The sequence below is a fragment of the Carassius gibelio genome, chromosome A4 (assembly GCF_023724105.1).
Source record: "Carassius gibelio isolate Cgi1373 ecotype wild population from Czech Republic chromosome A4, carGib1.2-hapl.c, whole genome shotgun sequence".
NCBI lineage: Eukaryota > Metazoa > Chordata > Actinopteri > Cypriniformes > Cyprinidae > Carassius > Carassius gibelio.
This window is the reverse complement of record NC_068374.1, coordinates 26,775,616-26,799,019: the sequence shown is the minus strand read 5'-3', so window position 1 is coordinate 26,799,019 and position 23,404 is coordinate 26,775,616. Positions and strand designations below refer to the sequence as shown.

Here is a 23,404-nt window from a genome sequence, read left to right as displayed (position 1 = left end):
AAAATGAAGACTTACTACAAGGACAAGTACGAGTAATTATGCAATTTAATAATGTATTTATTTATATATTTTTATAGTGCAATGGACTGGGGACATAATTAACAATAAGTATATAATTATGTTGATAATAATAGTATTACCATTATTACATAATATATAAATATTTATTAATACAAATATATAATATAATTCTAAATGTTTACTTCTATATATGTGTGTGTGTACGCATGCGTTAATACACACACACACACACATATACACATATATATATATACACATATATATACATATATATATATAATTTCTAACACAAAAAAATATAGTCCTCACACACTTGTTCTTTTTTTTCTTTTCCAGTCTTTTTCGGACTTATCTTCACTGTCACTCATACATTCACATTCTAGGATCCCATAATTCATTAATATAAACTGGGCTTTAATATTTAAAAAGAACCAAGAAAGGATTTCTGTGGATTCATATCGTGTCTCTTCAGGGGGTTTTTGCAGGAGGTCACCAAGAACTCCTGAACATCATTACCTGTCTGGATATCCGTGTCAATCCTGAGTGAGGAGAGTAATGCTTAAAGATGACAAACTCATCATCTTTAGAGATTTCTCTCTCTTTTACTCCCTCCGTCATTCTCTGCAGATATCTTAAAAAGTAGCTTCTGGGCAGTCGGGAGAGAGATAACAGACAGAGACAAATTGCGTGTCTCATAAGACGTTTCATTAATCTCCAGACATGAGAAGAGGAGGAGGAGGCAGGGCTAATCGCAACTATTACCCATTCCTCACGATCCAACTTAAACAAGTCTCTTTCCACACACATAAAGAGACTCCTGGGAATATCAAACAAGGTGATCTTCCTTGTCATCAGCCTGCACTTCCGTCCTCACGGATCTCATGGAAGTTTTCGAGAAAAAACATGCAAATTGGGCTAAAAGATAATTTCATTACGGTGCATCACATGCAGAGAGAGCTTCCCTCTTTTTTGCTCTGAACTTGGTGGTGATCTTCAAGGAGATACTTAATATGTAACGGCAAGAAAAGTGTGTTTATATATTGCTGAGACAAAGAAGGATTAATGTGCAGGTAATTAGAGTGGAATGGAAAACGGTGTGTGAATATTCATGGTACGCTGAGAACGTGTAGGTGGATCAACCCTGAACACTGCCTGCCTAATCACCAAGACTCTGCCTTGATATAGGGATGGACTCGATCATCCACAGCATCTCTTAATACCTTCACTCGTGGTTGCACATAATCAATGTCCTTCATTAGGGTCACAGCCTTTGACCTCAGAAGATGAGCTGAGCCTCTTAAGGTAAGAAGAGCTGTGGCAAGGAGGCAAAATTTTAGGAGTAAGATCAGAAAATGTCACAGCATTAAGTTAAGTTGAGACTTAACGCTTCCGTATGCTCATTTTTAATAGCTACAAAGTTTAAGCAAGCTTTGAAAGAAAAGAAAGGCAGTCAAAGGACACAAAGGTAAATAAATTATTACAATTTTCATTTTTGGGGAAACTACTCTGGCCTACAAACTTTGGCCTATATTACTAACTATACTATTATTAATAGTATTACATTCAGCATAGAATAGAATATTCTTTACAGCAGTTTTTAAATAAATACCTTAATTCATTTTTTTATATATATAAATTAATTCATATTTACACTGCTAATGATTACAAATAATGCTAAATAAATTATGAACGTTTGCTAAATTAAACATTTATAAACAAATATAAATTACACACACACACACACTTATATACACACTATATACACACACTCTCTCTTATATATATATATATATATATATATATATATATATATATATATATATATATATATATATATATATATATACACACACATAGTTAAAAAGTTTTAGCAAACAAGTTTTTCTAGATTTAAAGGGGGTGGGATGAGAACTAATGGGTTCACTGTTTCTTAAAATCACCACATGCATTTTGAGAGTATTTATGTAATAGAATGATGTATATTTAGATAAATCACAAAAGAGTTTCTGTCATCATTATGCCACGGAAGCATGAGTAAGCAAGAAAAAAACTGTACATGTGGGAGAGAGAAACCATGAGACAGATTGAGATGTAGGGAGTTATAGATAGATGAATAGATCCATGGTAGAGCTCATTAAGGAGATCTGGGTCTCATGAAGCCGTCTGGTTGCGATGCAGGTGGGCGTCTCTTTTTCCCTCTCTGCCAGTTCATAGTGTCAGCTCCAGCCCAAGTCAAGACATGGAGAGAAACGCAAAGACCAGCTGCACTCGGAGTCCACAAGATTTGCAGTTTGACAAAAGGAAACATTCTGGGCTGACTTTTTAAAAGTAAAATGTGTTTAAATAACATTTTGCTGCACTAGCTCCCAAACAGGAAATGCTGCTATAATGACTGGCCCAAAATAAAAAAATATAGAAGGCAGTTATTTCAGTATAATATTTATATAGTTTTGTAGCATTTCATATTTTTAATTAACTTTTATTTTATTTTTTATATATATTTTTATATAAATTAGTTTCTATAATTCAGCTTGAACTAATAATTTTCTTATATATTTTAGATTTCGATTCAGCTTTATTTCAGTTTTAATAATTGAAGTATTTTAACTTAAGAGTATTTTATTTCAGTTGTTTGCCAATACATCATTTTATCTTTTGTTTAACTTTATGCTTTTTATCTTTTTTAGGTTTATTTATTTATTTATTTATTATATAACAGATTTTTAGATTTTATCTCAGCTTTATTTCAATTACTAAAAAAAAAATTCATACCAAAAAACTCTATATATCCATTATGTCTTATGTCTTTGAGCACTACAAGGACAGGACCTGGGTTCCTAATTGATATTTCAGGTATAATCGTTCAAATTTCCGATTGAAAGATCTATGAACAAAGACTTAGTTTTAATGAGAAGCAAAGCGGTTGTAAATGTGATCGGCTCAACACACTTCTGGGAGGAGATGCTGTTCCAGGTACCTTGGAGGCTGAACTGGCTTAAGTGGAGCTCCTAATTACAGCATTGATTCATTAACTCTATTACAAGTTAGAATTAATCGTTTCATTAGCACTCAGGCACAAGCTATGAATCATAATATGGACGGATCCAGGCCCACTTACTAACATCAAGAAGACTGAACTTTAAGGATGAAAAATAAAATATTAGGCAATTTGTTAATGTATAAAAATCCATACAGCAGTAATTAAAATCAATCTCAACCAAAAGGCAATCAGCAGGTGTGCATTTCTGATTGATGTGCTTTGTTGTGTGTAAAAAAAAAAAAATCTAATCAAATATATATAGTCAATAGTTTCATTATACAGCACAAGTCAGTTCAGTTTTGATTCAGTTCAGTTACATAACTGTGTTAAATTCATCAGTTGTACATGCATAAGTATATCTGCATATGCATGCATGTGTGAGTGCTGTGACAAACTCCTGTGCACTCCACTGCACTCTGAACAAGCAAAAGACACACGAGAGTGGTGTTTTACATTTTTCACATCTGTGTGTAGTTCGGCGTTTATGTGGATAATTCTTTTATGTTTGTGTGTATAGTTCCTACGCAAAAATCTAATTTTTTGAAGAGTTCAAATAGTTTTGAATTAAGTGTTTGCATGTTGTCTGTGTGTTTTGCGGTTTCGTGTGTGGAAGTTTGAGAAATGGAGCCATTAGCATTTAAAAGAAAACAACTTAATTATATTATTTTGTATGATTCCGTGCAACAGCAATTATTATTATAGTACTATGTTATAGGCTAGAACACTTTAGTCAGGGAAATTGCTGTTGCTCCTCTCCACCCACGTACTCTGATGTGTTTAAGAGAAGTTTGAATTCCATAGAATTACCCAGAATGACTTGATGTGTAATATTTCACATTCAGAGTGCTTACAAGATGCAATTCACCCGAGGAGTACCATTAACGCTCATGAATGACAGGCACTGAAGTGCACAGTGCAATACGTGTGAAATACTTAAAACTGCAATTCCTTCACATTTTCAAAAGCAGACCACAGGAAAGCATGCGTGTGTGTCAGCATTACATTACAGAACAATCGACTCACCGGTAGGAGGTGGTGGTGGTGAAGAAGCCACAGGGTGTGGGATTGTTTCAGCAGCGGAAGCGACAGGAGCGACAAGTTCAGCTGGAGGGGAGGGGGTGGATATTTCTACAGGTGGTGCAGAAATGGATTCAGAAGCGGTTTTAGTGATAGGATGGGTAGAAATGGATTCTACCGAGGGAGGTTGAGGTGTGAAAAGCTCAAAAGCAAGAGGGGAGGCAAAAGAATCAGCAAGGGGAGAAGTGATGGGTTTCGAAGAGGGAGGTGAGGCAATTATTTCCAAGGGTGGAGAGGCTGTTGTGAGCTCAGCTGCGGCAGCAGGTGGAGTAACGGACTCACCTGCAGGGGCTGATACAGCACCCACTGATTCAGCTGGTGCTGTGGCTACAGGAGGAGGCTCTGCTGGAGGTGGAGGAGGAGGTGCAGGAGTGGTCACTCGCTCTGGCAAGGAAGGAGGTGGAAGGGAAGTGACAGGTGGAGGAGATATTGGCACCAGTGCTGGCAGAGGATCAACCACGGGAGGAGAAGCAAGAGGGGTTGTGGTGGGGGGCCGTGGTGGGTCTGAGGGTTCCCTCATGCGGTTTATGACCTTCTCAGAGAGCTGAAGAACAAAAAGGGAGAAAACAAATGACAGTCTTGTGACTTTTTCTACTGTAGTTTAATAAAAATAAAAAAATTAAAATGATGATCGATGTAAATTCTAAATGGACATTCTTCTTGACAAACACTTAAATAAAAGTATTTGGGTATTAGGAGCTTTGTGTATATAGGCCTCATACACAATCATATAAAAAACAAAAATAATAATAATAATAATAATAAGGCCAATTTACTTGTTGGATTTTCCAATCAGTGTGAAATATGTTATAAGTTGTTTATAATATAATATAATAAAATAATATAATGTTGTGTTTTTTTATAAATATCATTTAATACAATTTATTTTCATTAATAATTCAGCTGTAGCAATTGTGTATTTCTAGAACTTTAATATCTTAAACTAAATTTATTTCGCCACACAATTATTCTTTTCATAAACAATCGTCACTGTCACTTCTGCGTATATATATATATATATATATATATATATATATATACACATACATACACACATATATATATAGGCAGGATTCGTTTTGTTTTTTTATTATTATGCTCACCAAGGCTGCATAGATATATGCAACACTCAGTTTTAAACGTGTCCCTGTTTCATTGTTAGTTTTGAACTCATTTATGTAACCCTGAAAATCACCTACAGTATACAAAACAAAGTCTAAAAACCAAGTGTGAATAAGTTGCATCTTTAAAAATAAGCACTCTCAAAACAAAAGGAAGTGAAGTACTAGTATTAACCAACATAAACAGCTGTGACAGTCATGGGGGCGTGAACACAGGGCTGTCATTGTGATGCTTGAACTGTGACAGGGGTCTCTGCTAATGTCATTCCGCTTAGTTAGGATTGTATTGCACCTTAGGTTTCCCAGGTCAGCTGAAGTAAGCGACTAGTAAGGGAACAGAATGTGGAGGAGAACAGACAGACGTGTGTCACTCACCCTTATGCCCTTCACTATCGTTACGTTCTCATTCTCATCCGACCCAAAAGAAACGCGACGCATGCTGTTGTTAGCCCCCATTCCTGGACAAACAAACCCGCCTGTGTTTAACCAGATACTTCGTGTAAATTTGATCAGTAATTATGAACTCCAAGGAGTTGAGAGCTTTCTCAGCCAGGGCCGCACGCTGTCTTCCAGATCCAGAAACACACAGCGCTTCCGCCTTTAGCCCCTCCCACTTGGCACAAGACGAAGAAAGACTGTTCTCATTGGTTGAGCGCAAGCGCTTAGTGTCTTTATTGGACAACATACATAGATGGAAATTATATTGCATTTCAAAGACTATGTATTTATTAGTTAATTTATTCATATTAAATGGACAATATACAAAATTAATATGTATTGTATCAAATTTGCTGCTGTTTTTCAATTACTTACAACAGGTCTGTGCTTTTTTAAGATTTAATATTCTTCCATTTAATATTTTTGTAAGATTTCTCTCTCTCTCTCTATATATATATATATATATATACACACATATATCTCTGTGTGTGTGTGTGTGTATGTGTGTGTGTGTACGCATTTTGTATACATATTGTTTAAAATAAATAACTTGTACATTCATATACATCAAAAAACAATATACAAAGCAATAATAGTTTTGTTTTTTTCAGCTTTGAGGTATGAAATCAATTTTTAAAATCGGGTTTTGTAATCATTCTTTTTGTCCCAAAAGTGCTTAACAGGCAACTGTAGAAAATATGTCCCTGTAGTTCTCATTTCAAATCGGAGCTGTAGACATTTAGAGATATGGGTCTTCTGTCCTTTAGTGGGTGGTTGTCTTTGTCTACATGCCCTCAAGTGTCATCATGACAACCTTTCATCCTGCTCAGGTGATGAGAAATAACCTCAGTCCTGTGTCATCAATAAAGCACTGCAGATTGCTCAGAAATGATGGGCCTCAGAGGAAGCTGATAAGAACTTCTGGATCTGACTATAGGCTCACAGGAGTTAAAAGAAAAATAACCTCAGTCTCTGGGATTGTTTCCTTTTTTGAAGGGGCACAAAATTGGCCTCTATGTTATCTCTGCTGTTCACGGACACATCCGTCAAAGAGGAGACTGCCAGATCGACCCTTTCCCACACGATCAATGCCCTTTCCTCTGTGGTTTGTTACAGCAGAGACCGTCAGGAGATAGAGGGGAGCAGGTCTAGAGCAATATAACCAACAAACAGAAAGCAATTAACAGTACACCTTTTGCTCTGTCTTTCTCTAATAGCTACTGTATCTCTGATTTGTAAAACAAATCTTTCATATTCTTTTGAGTTGGATCTTTTGATTGAACCAGATCACAAAAACGATCTGAATGATTTGTCCAAGATTAAATGTACAGTTTTAGAACAGTAGTTTTAGTACTTTTAAAATAGGAAAAAACAAAATCTTTAAAGTATGTAAAGGAATTTTAGAGATGACTGATATATAGATTTTTATTTGATTTTATGTATTTTCTAAGGAGTTGAATCATGACTGCATAAACCTAAATGGACAAATGGGACTGTGTATTATTGAAACAGAAATAATAAACAGCAAAATAAAATGAAAACAGCTAAATGTTTAATATTTTATTACAACTAAGAAGACAACATGTAAAAAAAGACAATTAAAAGAATATTCTAAGAGGATAACAGTAGATTAAATTAAAAGTATTTCACAGAACAATAGGTTAAAATTCAAATATATACCAACATCTTTCTTGAAACTAAAATTATATACAGTATTTTATATAATTAAATATATTTTTAAAAATACATTTCTGTAAATTTTATACAACTTTGTGAGTAATATGAATAAAATATGTTTAAATAAATATTTAGCCTACAAATTACTTTTAACAAAACCACAGCCAATCCAAAAGTTCTTCAATTCGCTGACAAAATGAGCACTCGGGTGAAAAACCAACCTTGCAAGTTTATCGTTTACTAGGTGGAAATTATAAGCGATCCTTATATACTGTTATTGAAATGTGTGATGACATAAATATCACTGAATCTTTTTAACGGGTTCTTTGAAAATGAGTGCCATCACTACACACCCTCACAGCATACTGTTTATAACATGCCCATATTTTCTTGTTGAGAGACTAATGTAGGCAATTTCAGCAAAAAGACTACATTTCCCTATGACATCTCTACAATCAGCTGATTTTGCTTATGACGGCTTCCTATTGGCTGAAGACCGTCACGAGGTGTTTGGGTGTAGTAGCGGAAACATGGCAGCTGACACAGGCAGATACAGGAGCGCTGTCTCCAAAAGCAAAGACCCCTCCGGTTTACTTATATCTGTAATAAGGTGAGCATAATATTTGTACAATGTCTGTGCCGGTCAGCTTGACTTTGCCTGCTTTAATTCTTTACACTTGGATTTTCTAGGGAAGAAGTTCAGAATGGATAACCGATTAGCATGTTTGCTAACGATACATCCTGCCATTCTTTTATCATTTATTACTCTTATGGATTGTATTACAAGTAAATCTTAAGAAACTTCCCTTTGCATCATCTTAAGTTTATAGTTTGCTGTGAGGTCTTCTGAATGACACAGAGTTTGTAGTCATAACGTTACTTTAAAAACGTGTTTAAATGGACAGTGTTTATGTTTTGACAGCATTGTTGAGTTTCAAAGGCCAGGCAGAGGAAAAGGCTGTCATTAAGACAGGAAGTTGTGCAAATATAGAACGACATTAACAGGATATGACGGATCTGAAGAGAACTATTTAAGGACCCATGGTTTAAAACAGGGATAGGCAACTCCGTTCCTGGAGGGCCATTATCCTGCAGAGTTTAGCTTTAGCCCTCATAAAGTAATCTAGTAATCCCGAAAACACTGATTGCCTTGTTCAGGTGTGTTTAATTAGGGTTGGAGCTAAACTCTGCAGGACAGTGGCCCTCCAGGACCGGAGTTGCCTATCCCTGGTGTAAAACATCTCAAATGATGATAGATGGCAGCCAGAACCAAATAGCGTGTTCATATTAATACAGTACATATTCATTGACTTTTGGTAATGCCTGGTTGAGTTGTAAAGGAAGTTTTTGCCTACATATCACATGCACAGCGTCAAACCTTGACTTTATATAAATTAAACTTTTTTTTTCTTTCTTGCATTGAGCACAGCCGAGCTGATAAGCTGTCAGAAATCCATCATTCTGCCTCACGACTCTTTTATCTCCTTTTTACCCTTCAGCCGTTTCCATTATGATGTCCTATGGGCAATCAAGTGAGGTCAAAAAAGAGCGAGTCTATGGGCCAAAGCTATATCTACATGATCTGTGCTTCACTGCGAGCTACTCAATTCTGGCTCTCAGTCATTCTTTCTATATCTTTCTGAGCTCCAGAGACTGGAAAGAATGTAATGAGTTCTTTTGGGAGATTGTGCTTCCTTCCTTTACTCTGATTTTAAAGCCACATCACTGTGGAAATGAGTCAGGACAGACTTTGAGAGCTGAGCTGTGATGTCTGGCAGTCTGCGGTCTGGGACATTGTTGGATTGGCACAGGCCCCAGCGGGTCTGCTCGAGTGGGTGGGCGTCTGATGATGGATTGTTGTGAAATTGTGTTGTGATGGACAAAAACCCAACTACATCTATCTGAAAGTTTGCAACATAATGATGACAGGATGAGTTTAGATTGAGTGCAGCCTTGGCTCTGCAAGATTTAAGTGTAGCGCAGTCAATCACTGTTTTCCAGTGTCAGAAATAGCAAGAAAGCCAAAGCCAAGTTGCTAGAGAAATGTCATGGGCATTCAAACATGTTCCCACTTCCAAAATTAGTGTCTTTTATCATTGACTTGCATGATTATAGAAGGTATAACTATGTTTGCTTGGTTATAGATTTTTAATGTATTGTTCATTAAAAAGTAAAAATATAAAAATAAAACATTGTCCTTACACATTTGGGATAAACCAAAAAAGAAAAATCATATGATAAAAAAAAAAAAAAAAATTGTTATATATATATATATATATATATATATATATATTTATTTATTTATTTATGTATTTATTTATTTTTAAACTAAATAAATACATAAATATTCTAATTAATTCACTTTTTTTATTTAGCCCAATGAAACAGGCAAAAATGTAATAATATAATATTATACTGAATATTAAATTATTATAATTATTATTATTATTAGTAGTAGTAGTAGTATGTTTTTGTTGGATGAAACAGTTTGGTACAGTTTGATGTAGCATATGTTTGTAACCTTTTTATCAGGACATTGTCCAGCAGTGAAGATGTGCAGGACCGAGAGACCGAGAAGGGCCGCCTGGAAGAGGCCTATGAGAAGTGTGATCATGATGTGGATGAGTTGATCGTTCAGCATTACACAGAGCTCACCACAGCCATCCGAACCTACCAGAGCATCACTGAGAGGATCACCAGCTCTCGCAACAAGATCAAACAGGTGTGCAACACATTCATCTGCACAAGTGTAAATTATGGGCAGCTTTCTGATTTCTCTGTGTGGTAGGGTTATTATATTATATTATTCAGGTTTGCTGGGCTTCATAGTGAATATAAAAGTGTATTTAGATTGCACAAAAAAGAAAAATTGTTTAATAGTTCTAAAATATTTTCATAACAGCATTTAAAAAAATCGCATGGGCCTATATGATTCACGGATTCACATATGAAAATATAAAAAAAGCGCACACAGTAAGAGACATGAGCAGAGCAGACAATTAAATCTTTAATCTTAAAAAAACAAAAAATTATAACATGCGTATTAGGTTCACTTTTATACTAAAGCTATGTTTTCTTTGTAACGTTTCATAATACATTACAATAAGAGCATTAAATAGCATCATATAACGTTTACTATTGTTGTCAGTTTTGAAAACAGTTGTGCTGCTCAATATTTTTGTGGCTTCTGTGGTGCATTTTTTTTACCTTAATGAAGAGTTTAAAATACAATTTAATTGAAATAGAAATCCTTGGTAACATTATAAATTATTTTACTGATGCTTTTTAATGAAATGTATCCTTGCTGAAAAAAAGTATTGATTCCTTTTACAAATATGCATCTGTTTCCTCTTCACTGACCCCCGGTTACATTATTAAAAACCCTGATTTAAGGCAGATGCACAATTACTTAGAAATGAATTTTAATAAAATACTCACGTAGCTGCCAATTGCATAGAAATACATCTTCATGCTCTCAGTCTGTTTGTGTTATAGCTGATTGAAATAACTTCCTAATCACACAGGAATTCAATTTTTCTTTCCTGGTTAGCAGCTGGTGGAGATGAAATGCAACTGCTGCTTTACTTTGTAGCCCACATAGTTCTGTGATAACCTACCAATGCGTAAACACACACAAGCTGCATGCAGCCTGATATAATCCTGGCTGTAATACCCAGGGAGTGATTTATGACTGATAATTAGAGGAAAACAACATGCGGTAGCAGTTTGACGCAAAAAGGGAAAATAAAAACAAATCACCAGCTATTTTTATGGTGTTTTTGTGTGTAAGCGTCGCTCTCAGCCACGCGGTCTGATGGGTCGTCCCTCAGGCATCTGTAATGATGGAGGTGTCAGGCTTCCCACACACACACACACACACACACTCAAACTTGCCTCAGAAAAAATAGAGAATAGGATTTTAGTCTTCATGCTGCTGAAGTATTTGATGAGAGGTGCCCGGGGACCCCAAATCACCATCTCTACTCATTATTATTTAAAGACACAGGTAACCGAGTTTGTTTATTGCACTCTTGAAAGATGTTTGAGTCAAGGACTCAAAAAAAAAAAATGTTTCCCTGTGTGTGTCAGCTTGCGTGTGTGAGCGTAAGTGAGAAGATGCAAGACATAAACCCAACGCATCCAATGAAACACAACAGTGTTCATTAATTTTGCAGTTTGTTTAGTTTATCCAGCTTCGGGATCTGTTCAGATTTGTGCGTGTATTGTAAGCACTTTTTAGAAAATTTAAAGTTAACTAATTACTACCCACCCAACACACCCACACACACACACACACACACACACACACTCAAAACGGTTGCAAAACGGTGTGAGAGAATCATAAAAGAATCATTAGGAATCACTAGTAATTGTCTTTGATGTCTGAAATAATATCCTTGTAAATTATCCACTAAGATCAGGTTTTAATTTACCACAAAGTGTTTATCATCTTGTCCCCTGCTGCTGACACACTTGAAAGAACCGAGCAGAGCTGCGAAAGGAAAACTGTGAAGCCGATGCTTGTTTGATCAAGTGTGAACTTTCACCTTCTCCTGTGTATGGGCTGCTTAGGTCAAGGAAAACCTGTTGTCTTGTAAGATGCTCCTCCACTGTAAGCGAGATGAGCTGAGGAAGCTGTGGATCGAGGGAGTCGAGCACAAGCATGTCCTCAGCTTGCTGGACGAGATTGAGAACATCAAACAAGTCCCTCAGAAGCTGGAGGCATCCATGGCCAGCAAGCACTACCTGCACGCCACAGATATGCTGGTGAGTGTGTGTTTTCGAATGTGTTGATAGGGGACATTTTATTTATTCCATAGTACATACTACCTGTTTTTTTTGTTTTGTTTTTCCAGCTTGCCCTCTCATACATCAAAATATTAAAATAAATATAGCTCTTTAATTTGGGCTTTGGACACTGATTGAATTCTTTGAACCAATTTCACTGCGTGTTTCGTGGGATGCTTTGTTTAAAAATAAATAAATAGATTTTATTTTAAGCAATGAAATACATACACGCGCAAAACTTTTAAAATACCATATGGCTTTTTTATAACATATTTTTACAAAAACTGCAAATATATATTTTTTTGCATTTAACATATTCTGTTCTTTTGAACTTTCATCAAAGAATCCTAAAATACAAAAAAAAAAAAACTGTACTTTTTTTTTTTTTTTTTTAAATAAAGAAAAACACATAAGCATCAATAAGGCACATAACAAATATCGAATTGTTACAGAATTAAGTTAAAAAAAAAAAACGAAAATAACCAAGCATAATAAATGCCCACGTACCTATGAACAATTTTTTTTTTTTTAAATCCATATTTCAAAATCAACTGTTTTTAACAAAAATGTGAATCGTTTCTTGAGCAGCAAATCAGCATATTCAAATTACTTCTGCAGGATCATGTGACACTGAAGACTGGGGTAATGTGTAATGGCTGCTGAAAATTTCGCTTTGTCTGTAATAAACTAACTGGAATAAAACAAATTTCTAAATATAATAAAATAGAAAGTGCTTATTTACCATTAAAACATTTTTTTTTAAAGAGTATTTCCAAAAATAATTGACTTATTCAGTTATGCTACTGGTCAGGTGGTTCTTTCCCACTGCATTAAATAAAGCTCATGGGTCCGAAAACATCATCACAAATAAGAAAGTGCTTAACCTCCAATTGTTATTGTTTTTTTTTTTTTTTTTTTTTTTTTTAATCTTTTTAATCATGTATTCGATCACATTATTTCTTTGGGTACACCCACATCTCCCACTCAACGGGAAATCAGCTGTGGTCAGAGATGACAAGCTTTCTTTCTCCTGCTCTCTCAGTTCTGTCAAGTGGTGTTCTGCTCCTTCTGAAAGCTTCTCCTCCTCCTGTGTGTGTGTGTGTGACTGTGTTCAATCTGACGAGGAATATTGGGACTGGCAACAGAGATTATGCTGTACACGGCGTTTCAGTTAGCAACTCTCGTCTGAAAGCACTTTCCCTCACTTTTTTGTCTGTTACTTACATGCACATGTACACATTTATAACTCTCGTACCTGTCAGACTGGTTAGCCTCCCCAGTGTGTGCTTTTTAGAAGAGCTGTCAGTCAGTAACTCACATCTGTTGAATTGGAACTTTTCTCTCTTATTTGCTTAAGCCCTTTCCTTTCTTTTCCTTTCCTTTCCTTTCCTGCCCTGCGCGTTACCGTAACGTACCGTACCGACCTTTCCTTTCCTTTCCTTTCCTGCCCTGCACGTCCCGTCCCGTCCCGTCCCGTACCGTACCGACCTGTCCTTTCCTTTCCTGCCCTGCACGTCCCGTCCCGTCCCGTACCGACCTGTCCTTTCCTGCCCTGCCCTGCCCTGCCCTGCCCTGCCCTGCCCTGCCCTGCCCGTCCCGTACCGTACCGTACCGTACCGTACCGACCTGTCCTTTCCTTTCCTCTCCTTTCCTTTACTTTCTTTTCCTTTCCTTATTCTTTTGCTGTCCATAACCATTCGTCTCCACATTCCTCTAATTTATTTTCCTTCCGTCCTCTTATTCCTCTCCCTTTTTATTTCCTTTTATTTTGTTATCTTTTTTCTTCCTTTTACCCTTCTTTTCATTTTCTGTCCTTTGCTACCCTTTACTTTTCCTTTACTTCCTCACTATTTTCTTTTTACATTTTTCTTCATCCTCTTCTTCTTTCCTTTTCACTCCCTCTCCATATTTCTTTCATCTCCTTTCCTCTTTCTATTCCTCTCATGCCCTTAACTGTTCCTCTTGCTCCATGTTACTTGAATTTTCCTCTTCTTTTCCCTTCTTCTGTCTCTTCCTTTCATGTCCCTAACGGTTCCCCATGTCCCTAACCGTTCTCTCCTTCTTCCCTTTTGTTTCCTTGTCTTCTTCCTGTCTTTAACTATTCTTCTTTTTCTTATCCTCCTTTACTGACATTTCCTATTATATCTCTTTGCATCTTCTCTTTCTCCTTTCAAATCTAAAAAAATAAGTATCTCAGTTGCAAATTGAAGTGTCTTCTGAACTAATCCAGGGTTGGCAGTAAGACATGCAAACATGCTCATTTACACATGCTCAGCTGATCCTACAGGTATACACTGTGCTCACGCAACCTTCATTTGCTTGAACAACTCCTTGACTTGTGTGTCCCCTCCTCTGTCTGTCAAAAGTGATGCAGTGATGGCCCTCCAGAGCACTATCACCAGGCCATTAGCTTCCCTCTAATGAAGCACTTTCATTCAGAGTCATTTAGATTTATTCACTAAATATAAACAAGCAGTAGCCACTGTAGGGTAGTTCAGTGCTGAGGGAGAGGAGAGGTAAAGACCAGGAATACAAGTTAATGCAATAAAAAAAGAGCATGAGAGAGAGTGTGGGAGATTAAAAGAAGGACGGAAGGAAGAAGGGAAAGGCTGCATAGAAGATCAAGGCTCTGGGATATGTGAGCTAGGTCAGGTGAATGAAATGAGGAAATTGAACTTATCAACCACACAACTGCTTCAGATTCGGTTGGCAAATGCAGCAGCATGGCAAGTAGCTGCTGATATGGTGCAGATCCAGGACGGCATTAAAGCTAAGCCTGAGGGGACTACCTGGACTCATTCTCCATGTTAAGTTGCATTTGTTCTTCATTTTTCTGCTTCAAAATCCCCTTGCATGTGTGTATGAGAGAGAGAGGAGGAAATGGAAAAACAGATGAACAAAACAGAGCAAAAAAAACAAGATACTTTTTAAAATTACGTTCTGTATCCACAGTTTACAACATTTTCTTTGTGGAATATATATGTGTGTATTCCTGTATATATGTATTTATTTATTAAGAATTAATTATTTATTAGGTATTTATTTAATGATTTATTTTATTAGGTATTTTATTTATTAGAGATTTAATTTCCTATTATTTTATCTATTTAATTATTTGGAATTTATTGGATTGTTTTTATGGATTTTTTAAAATCTATTTATTAGGGATAAAACGGTTTTAGGTATTTTAGTAATTCTTTTTTTATTAGGAAATTTACATTTTTCATTTCATATTATTAAGAGATTTAAAAAAACAAAAAAAGTAAATCTAGTAAATCTCTGTGGGCCAAAGAAAGAGAAAGCTTGTATGTTAATTTCGTTTTCTGGGTTTTTGCATCATTTTCTCACTTTGTGTTCACTGATAAGCTCCGTCTCACACCTTATTCACCCAGCAGCTGCATACTTCATTATGCTCTCTGCAGGACAGCCAAATGCATTCAGCAGAGTCCACCACACTGCATTCTCCCTCTATTAATATCTTGATTGGACAAGAGTTGTTGTTGTGCTTTATCGATGTGGTTTTTGATGGGTGGGTTGGATCTGTGCTATGTGATCCTGGAGCGCAGTTAATCTAGGAGGTTTTACAATAATGGATACATCTGGAATACCTGGAACACTTCAGGTATTCAGCATACCAACAATGGACAAGCTACATTGGGATTTGAGTTAGATACTAAGGACCCAGTGTGAATGAACAGCCATACACAACCAACACACAGTGGCCTTAATAAATATTCAGATATTTCCCCAAATTTAGAAATGTATGAAGTCACAGCATAAGAGAACAAAATATCAAACCAAGTTCTACTGATTTAAACCAAAAGGATAAAAAAAGCACCGTTTTTAAGCCAAACATTTCATAAAAAGATGTTAGTTTGGTAACATTTTTACATGTAGACATACAGTGGAAACGCCAGCTGTGGTGTTGTGTTTGCAGGTTTCGGCGGTGGATTCTCTTGAAGGACCCCTGCTACAGGTGGAGGGTCTCGGCGACTTGCGACTGGAGCTCCACAGTAAGAAGCTCAACATCCACCTAGTGCTAATTGACGAGCTTCATCGCCACCTCTACATCAAATCAACCAGCCGTGTGGGTCATCGAGGGAAAGACAAAGACAAGGGCCGGTGAGATACTATGGCATGCTTTTGATAAAAATAGTATTTGATTGAGAAGTGCATGCAGCTGGGTGAAACTCGATCCTTATTGCTTTAAAAAAAAACGTTAGATTCAGGTTGTGGCGGTAAACTGAAAGCAATTACCTTCAGAGCGGGAAAAGTAATTTCTCTGCTTTAGATTAATTTACCTTCGCAGGTTAATGGGGGCAGGGCACACAGCTCATCTAATTACAGTGTATGTACTTTTTTAAAAGAGAGACGTGCTTTCTCAAACCAAACATCCCATGAGTCATTGCTGTCTGATCATTAATAAGGGTGAGGAATATGCCAGACAGAATAACTGATCAGACTAATTAGGAACCCAGACCTGTGAATATGGGCCAGAGCTGACTTGAACCCCAGCTAGTCTGACATTCTGAATAAACTTTAATTAGTCAAAGGGGTGACACGTAGAAAATGTGTTGCGCGTCTTCACTAAAGTCTTTTTCTGGATCTCAACACAGATCTACGTCACCTAATTAATGACGGGACGATTACGCTATCTTGAAGGGAAATCACAAAGTTTATTCTTTATTGAAGGCTTTGTTCACCCAGGGTCTTAAATCATTAGCTTGTTGGTAAACAAAGCCTCGCTGGCCCTGTTGCATTCTTCTCATCAGAGTCATATCATTTTCTGATTTACGACTGTTCTCTTCCTGTCCCTGCGTACAGGGCCTGGCCACCGTGGCTCTGATGCTGGCGTTCAGCGCAGACAGAGATAAGTCTTTCTCACCCTCGTGGATGAGCACGAGAGGAATGATAATAGGTTTTTGCTGTTCTCGATGGCGACATAGCCGCCCACGCGCACACTGTCGCCGGGGGTTTGCTGACCCCCTCCGTCAGCGTGTTGCGCAAACTGCTGTCGCTACTGCCTCTGCAATGCTAATTCTCGTAGATTAGACAAGGCGCAGCGGTGTAGCGCATTAAGCTAATGCAGGTTGGTGACCCTGCAGGGCTGAAGTGCGGAGTTGTTTGTAATAGTGTTTTTGATCTCGGAATTGTGCGTGCGTGTTTGTCGCTCTTCCGCTGCTCTGTTTACGTTCATGTAATTATAGCGCAACACTTTCATGAGGAGAAGTGATTTATTAGTCAAGGTCACGACGCAACAATTTTCTGGCAGGATTTTTATTCATTTCCTTTCTATCTCGTGTGTTTGGCAATCTGCCTTGTTTGATTCTTCGTTTATCCGACCACTTTAATGGCAATGGTTTTGCGGAAGGTTTTGTTATTTTCATAAAACTCTTTTTATGAATGTTTAAACAATAGCTGCTGTCACTACAATAATGGTTACCATTGAGAAGACCGTAGTAACAGTAACTTTGTTGTTGTTGTTTTTTTTCAGGTCTGCTTCGAAGGATACATCTGTTTTGGATGTCGGTTTGTCCACTCCACGCAAGCTCACAGAGCCCTCACAGTTCAGCACCCCTGGAACATCCAGCAGTAAGAATCACAACAAATAGAACAACAGGAATGCCTAGACAGTAAAACAACCCAATACCGCCCAATTTATATATATATAATAACGAGATTATGTTGATTGCCAGTTCTTATCTCTTTTGGAATTTTAAAATAAATATTAAATATTTCTAAATGTAAAATAATTATATTTATACATTTAAATATAATTTGAATACTAAATTGTATTTTAATTCATTTAATAATGGAAAACACATACATTTGCAAATGCATTTACAATTCTTTGTTTTTAAATATAATGTACATTATTGAATTTTCTCTGTTGGCTAAAAACCTTTTTTTTTTTTTTTGCATTGGCTGAAATGTGTATATATTTAAAACTTGAACACAAGAAGAAAAAAAAACATCCAAAGACAAGACAAAGTGACCATTAGCCAGCAAGAGCTAGTGAGAGCTAGTGAGAGAGCTAGTGAATTAGAACTTTATATAGTGGCTCATAATTTGAATGATAGATTCCTCTCTGCTGTACCTAAGGGAACAGCAGGAGTCCTGATTGTTATGAAGCAAGAGGTGATTTTATAGGGCCTGCTGCTCCATATTATCTGCCCGTGTTCAGTGTTAATATTAGGAAACTTCTGACCAGTGTCACTGTGTCTATTAATGTGGCACTGGGGGCTGCCACAGACAAGAACAAATTTGCAACTATTGCGTTCTGTGCCTTCAGGAAAGCATTTGCATGAACACACACTCCTATTATACGTACACTGAGACGATCATTGTAATATACACACTCAAACTTAATGACATGCCAATTTTCACTTTTATTATTACACAGTGACTCACACTTTTACTTGCACGCACCTCTAAAAAAGATGTGTGTCCGCACACACACAAGAACAGGCACTCTCAGGTTTCATGATCTCAATACATCATGTATCAGTAAGCATATTAACTGGTGCAGATGAGATACTCTCTCACGTTATTAATCATGCAGCGCTGTCAGCACAGCGGGGGTGCGGGCCTTGTTATCCGTGCTCTCCTGTGTGGGGCTGACTCCACTGCGCTCCGAGACTGTTATCAGACCCACCAACCCACCCACAACTGACTGTTTCTCTCATACTGTCTCTGAGAAACACTGTCAATTGTCAGTACAATTACTGACAGCTTTATCTGTCTGTCTGTCTATCTATCTCTCTGCCCATCTGTCTGTCCACCCAACCATCCATTGGTCTCTCTATCCAGCTATCTATTCATCTATATTATCTGTCTGTTCATCCTTCAATCCATCCATCCATCCATCCATCCATCCATGGATAGATAGGATCCATCTGATTCTCCATTTTTCTGTCTGTCTGTCCATCTGTCTGTCTAATTGATTCCATCCGACCGTCCATTCATCAATTCGTCCATCAATCCATCCGTCAATCCACCTGTCTATTTGTATATTTCTCTCTTTATTGCTCTGATTTTGCTAAAGCAGGTAGAAATGTCTCTAATTCTCAGGACTGTAGAGTAATTATTGCGCTAGCTGCCGTTTTCTTCACATAACATGAAATGCTCGCTATTATTGCCGTCGCAGCGCTTTATGTGTGATAGGTTGACGCCATCAGACAACATTTCCCCTGCTGCAGAAGACACTTCCCTTTTGTCACCTATTTTGTCTAATGGCCTTTTGCGCATCATTTGTCGGAGGTAATTGTAGTAATTATTTAGCAAGCTACAGTTGGGGGAGAGAAAAGAAGAAAAACCTGAGCACATTAACTTGCCATAAACAGTCAAATCGTTTTAAACTGTTATTGGACTGGACAGAAAAATAAGCGCTTCACTGTACGATCACTCTGTTGAGCAGGTGGATATGGAGAGGTGCATATTTCAGGTTTATTTAAGGATTGTACCGATGCTATGATGAGAAGGGAATAAATTATTATGAAATAATGAAAGCGTGGAACATTGTGAAAAATAACTTTAAATGTTTTTAAATTCCAGGCATTGTTAGTTCAAGTGAACCCCTAATGTAGATTTTCTATATATTACTGTTACATTAATATTACTAATCTTTTTACCTGTAACAGCTCTCTGAGGAAAACGTCATTATAAATAATTGTAATAACATTAACATCTTAACAGATTGTCAGTACATATTCATATTTATTCATACATTAAAATTGGAATGTACATTAGTGATCTTTTAATAATAACAATTAGCTAACTATGTCATTAAGTTTTACTACCATCTGTTTGCTGTTAAGGATGCACGTATATTTATGTAGGTGTTCCATAAACCATTCCGTCCATTCATGCTGCTGTTATTATATGTTGTTGTAGTGTTCTTGATGGAGTGCATGTGTGTTTGTGCAGTGCGTGAGCTGCAGGAGATGAGAGAGGACTCGGACGTGGACCCAGAGGAGAACAGCGCAGAGTTCATGGGGATCCTGATCAAAGCTCTGGCCAAACTCAAGAAGATCCCAGAAACAATCAAAGCCATCATGGAGCGTCTGGAGCCTGAGCTCAAGCAGATCCTCAAGAGATCCACCACTCAGATCGCGGACCACGCTTACCAAAGAGGAGAGAACCTAGCACAGGACAATCAGCCCAGGTAAATGCTAATGGAAAGATGGGGCAGTCTGCGGTAATATCAATAATCATAGTTATACACCAAACTACTGTTTCTTAATAACAGCCCAAATAATTGTTTGCGAGTCTGAAAATCATGTTTTGTTTTATCAAGACGTGAAAAAAACATTTACGAATCTTATTACGAATTTTCAAATCGAATATTTTATAAAACAACTATTCTTTTTATATCCTGCAATACTGAAGAGTTGCTCAGTTGCCAATCGCTCTAAGCATCCATAGTTTTTTACTTTGCAATTATTTTAACGTGATATACTTCTAATGCAGCTACATAACGAAAGGCGAGTTTGGGTTTTATCAGCTGGTACTTGAAGATTATTAAAACAAATTTATGTACATTAACATGCAGTGACAAATCACGCACAGGGAGAGAATCGTTAAAAGTAAATGGGGTCAGTTTTGAATTCATGTTGTCCTTAAATGATGTAGGAAACAAGAACTGTCAAATGACAGTCTTTGGAATCTAGTGAATCAAAAAAAAAAAAAAAAAAAGTCAATGACAATCCAGTTCCTCCCTCTTGCAGTGATTTAGTTTTAAGGGAAGCACTTTGGAAGGCGTTTGTACTGAAGTGTGATTGGTTTCTGTTGTTTTCCTTCTTTATTGCGCTCTCCCTCACTTTACCCGATGATGGCTTGCTGGATCAATGCTCTCATCTGTCATATGGCATTCATACCTCCCTCATTTCCAGAAATGGTGTAATCCATAAAAGCTGAGCGACAGCCAGTGTCTGCTTAAGCATCGGCTCTGACAGAGAAAAACAAAAGCAATGAAAGAGAAGACAGATAATGAAGGCTGTTAAAGAAACACTCTTTACCCAAGGCAAAAATGAACTCTGTCGCTTATTTTTTTTTTTTGATTTAATGTTTGCCTTCCGCTCATTTTATTTGGATGTGAGCTTCTAGTGTTTTAGAAAACATCCACTGACTTTTCATTTTGTGCTTTTAATGAAATAAACTGGGCCTTTTCTTTGAAAGCAGTGACGATTACGATGGAAACTTTAGTAATATAAGAAAAATTTCCATTATTCGCAAACTCATTCGAGAAATGGTTTCATGTATATATGTGTGTTTCTTCTGAATTTACTAATATACCATGCAGTTTAATTAACTTTCATACAGTTACAATTAAATGAACTATCATACAATGTAATTAATTTGTACATGAAAACACTCAAATGACCTAAATGTAAAAATGAGGTCCTATTTTAACCATAGAGCAATTTCAGTGTTTACTTGTGTGTCTGTGTCTGTGCTAACGTGAACGCTGAGGTAGGACTCCGTTTTTTATGGAAACCTCAACAGAAAAATGAAATCTCTCCTGCTTTACAGTTCACAGTGTAATGCATGTCTTACATGTTGTCCTAACCAGGCGTGATGTGACAAAGATTTTAGTGACAAGCCATTTTTGTGAAGTGAAACAATCAGTCAGGTCAAACAAAAGATAATTGTTACATTATAGGTAGGTGGTGTAAGAAGTGGACCAATGAGATTTTATCATCCTATATAAATGCAAATGTGTGTGTGTGTGTATTTCTAATTGTGTAAGAGAGCATTCATTCATTCATTCCATCCATTCATCCAGTTACAGCATCAACCAACAAACCTTGACCTCTTGGTTCAGATGTGTGTTAATGGATAGTGTGGCTTTCTGCAGTGTTTGTATGAAAAAGTGACGTCCTGTATGATGTTTACATGCTGAGTCTAAATCAAGGCTTATGTCCTGTCCTTTGTAAATCAGGTTTAACGTGTTATCATGCACTTCCTCCCACGTGAACATCCATCATCTTCCTGGCATCCACCTCCCAGCAATCTTAATGCCCTACATCATGCTGTCACCTCTAACCTCTTCGTTCCCCCTAGCAGTGTTTTCTTCTGCCTCATTTTACTGGGACGAATGAGTAAACTCCTCAAAAGTCAGACAGATGTGTGTCCTCCTAGAGGACCCAGAGAGTTTGACAGAAGCTGTTAATTATTGTTGGTGAACAGCTGCCGCCGCTCAACTGGGAGATTCTGTCAGCACCCTGCTGCTGTCATGTTCATTAGTAACAGAGAATAGTCCGTAGATGTAGAGGGATTCCTGTCAGCCAGACTGACTGGTAGCTTCTTGAATAGAAGTTTTCAGGCCACAAAGGGTTATTTCATTACGCATCTGAAAACTGTTAGTTTTGATTGTTGTATTCTATTGATAGTCCTATTATATCCATTTTTAAGCTCTCTCTCTCTCTCTCTCTCTCTCCCTCTCTCCCTCTCTCTCCCTCTCTATCGCCCTCCTCAGGTTGTTGCTGGAACTGCTTGAGCTGTTGTTTGATAAGTTGAATGCAGTGGCCCAGGCTCACAGCGTGGTTCTCAGTCACCTACAGCAGACTATCGTCTCTCCCAGTGGAGCCCAGGAAGGGATCAAACTCTATGAGCAGGCTGATGTTTATGCCAAGATCCAGACCGTCCTACAGGTCAGTCCCTGAAGAGTCATTCACCAAAGCAGCAAATTGGATGATATATTTGGAATCTAAAAATTGCAGTGAAATATATACAATATGTGCAATTGGATTTTGCTGGAGGCTATTTTGACCACCTACCAATACCCTAACCACTACATAACAATGCATTTAAAAAAACAATTGAAAGCATATTCTTTAATGTATAATTCATAGCAGCTCCTTTCAGTCTTTCAGACTGTTATTCAAGGTAACTTCTGCGGGTGACTGTATAGTTAATTACTTACAAACAGAATGTTATTAGCTGTTTCTTGTGACACTTCTGTTAAGGCGGTAAAAGTCTGGTATCTCATCCCAAGTGTCATGTTTAATTGGAGTGTGTTAATGGGAAAATGTAGACTTTTTAGTGCGTGTTTTGAGGCAGGTGAGATTGCCAGCTGTTCATGTCACCTTTGAGAATCTCTCAAGAGGCCCAACATTCATTGTCTGTTTGCGTGTTTGAAAAGCACCTGCTGCAGGTTTTTATCTCATGTGATTGTCTTGTGTCTTGTCTTGTGTCTGGTCTTGTCTTGTTTTGCTTTGTGCTTTGTTTTGTTTTTAGCAAT

General features: G+C 37.2%; 2 protein-coding genes across 6 annotated transcripts in view; one reads left to right on the top strand and one right to left on the bottom strand.

Annotated features, from left to right (window-relative positions):
- The window catches only part of LOC127975285 (MICOS complex subunit Mic19), a 57,300-nt gene extending 51,442 nt beyond the window's left edge, over nt 1-5,858 (bottom strand). The window contains exons 1-3 of one of the 4 annotated variants that reach the window (XM_052579214.1): nt 5,635-5,858; nt 4,421-4,682; nt 4,085-4,189 (exon numbers count right to left, since the gene is read on the bottom strand). In XM_052579214.1, coding sequence (XP_052435174.1) covers nt 4,085-4,189; nt 4,421-4,682; nt 5,635-5,715 — 448 coding nt within the window. In that variant the 5' untranslated portion in view covers nt 5,716-5,858. The remainder of the gene's footprint in view (nt 1-4,084; nt 4,190-4,420; nt 4,683-5,634) is intronic. The other 3 variants (XM_052579222.1, XM_052579230.1, XM_052579240.1) reach the window with 3 other exon arrangements.
- Nucleotides 5,859-7,830: 1,972 nt separating this feature from the next.
- The window catches only part of LOC127975264 (exocyst complex component 4-like), a 102,161-nt gene continuing 86,587 nt past the window's right edge, over nt 7,831-23,404 (top strand). The window contains exons 1-7 of one of the 2 annotated variants that reach the window (XM_052579190.1): nt 7,831-7,984; nt 9,907-10,096; nt 11,947-12,141; nt 16,100-16,284; nt 17,657-17,754; nt 20,089-20,326; nt 22,640-22,814. In XM_052579190.1, the coding sequence (XP_052435150.1) occupies nt 7,905-7,984; nt 9,907-10,096; nt 11,947-12,141; nt 16,100-16,284; nt 17,657-17,754; nt 20,089-20,326; nt 22,640-22,814 (1,161 nt within the window). In that variant the 5' untranslated portion in view covers nt 7,831-7,904. The remainder of the gene's footprint in view (nt 7,985-9,906; nt 10,097-11,946; nt 12,142-16,099; nt 16,285-17,656; nt 17,755-20,088; nt 20,327-22,639; nt 22,815-23,404) is intronic. The other variant, XM_052579181.1, reaches the window with a different exon arrangement.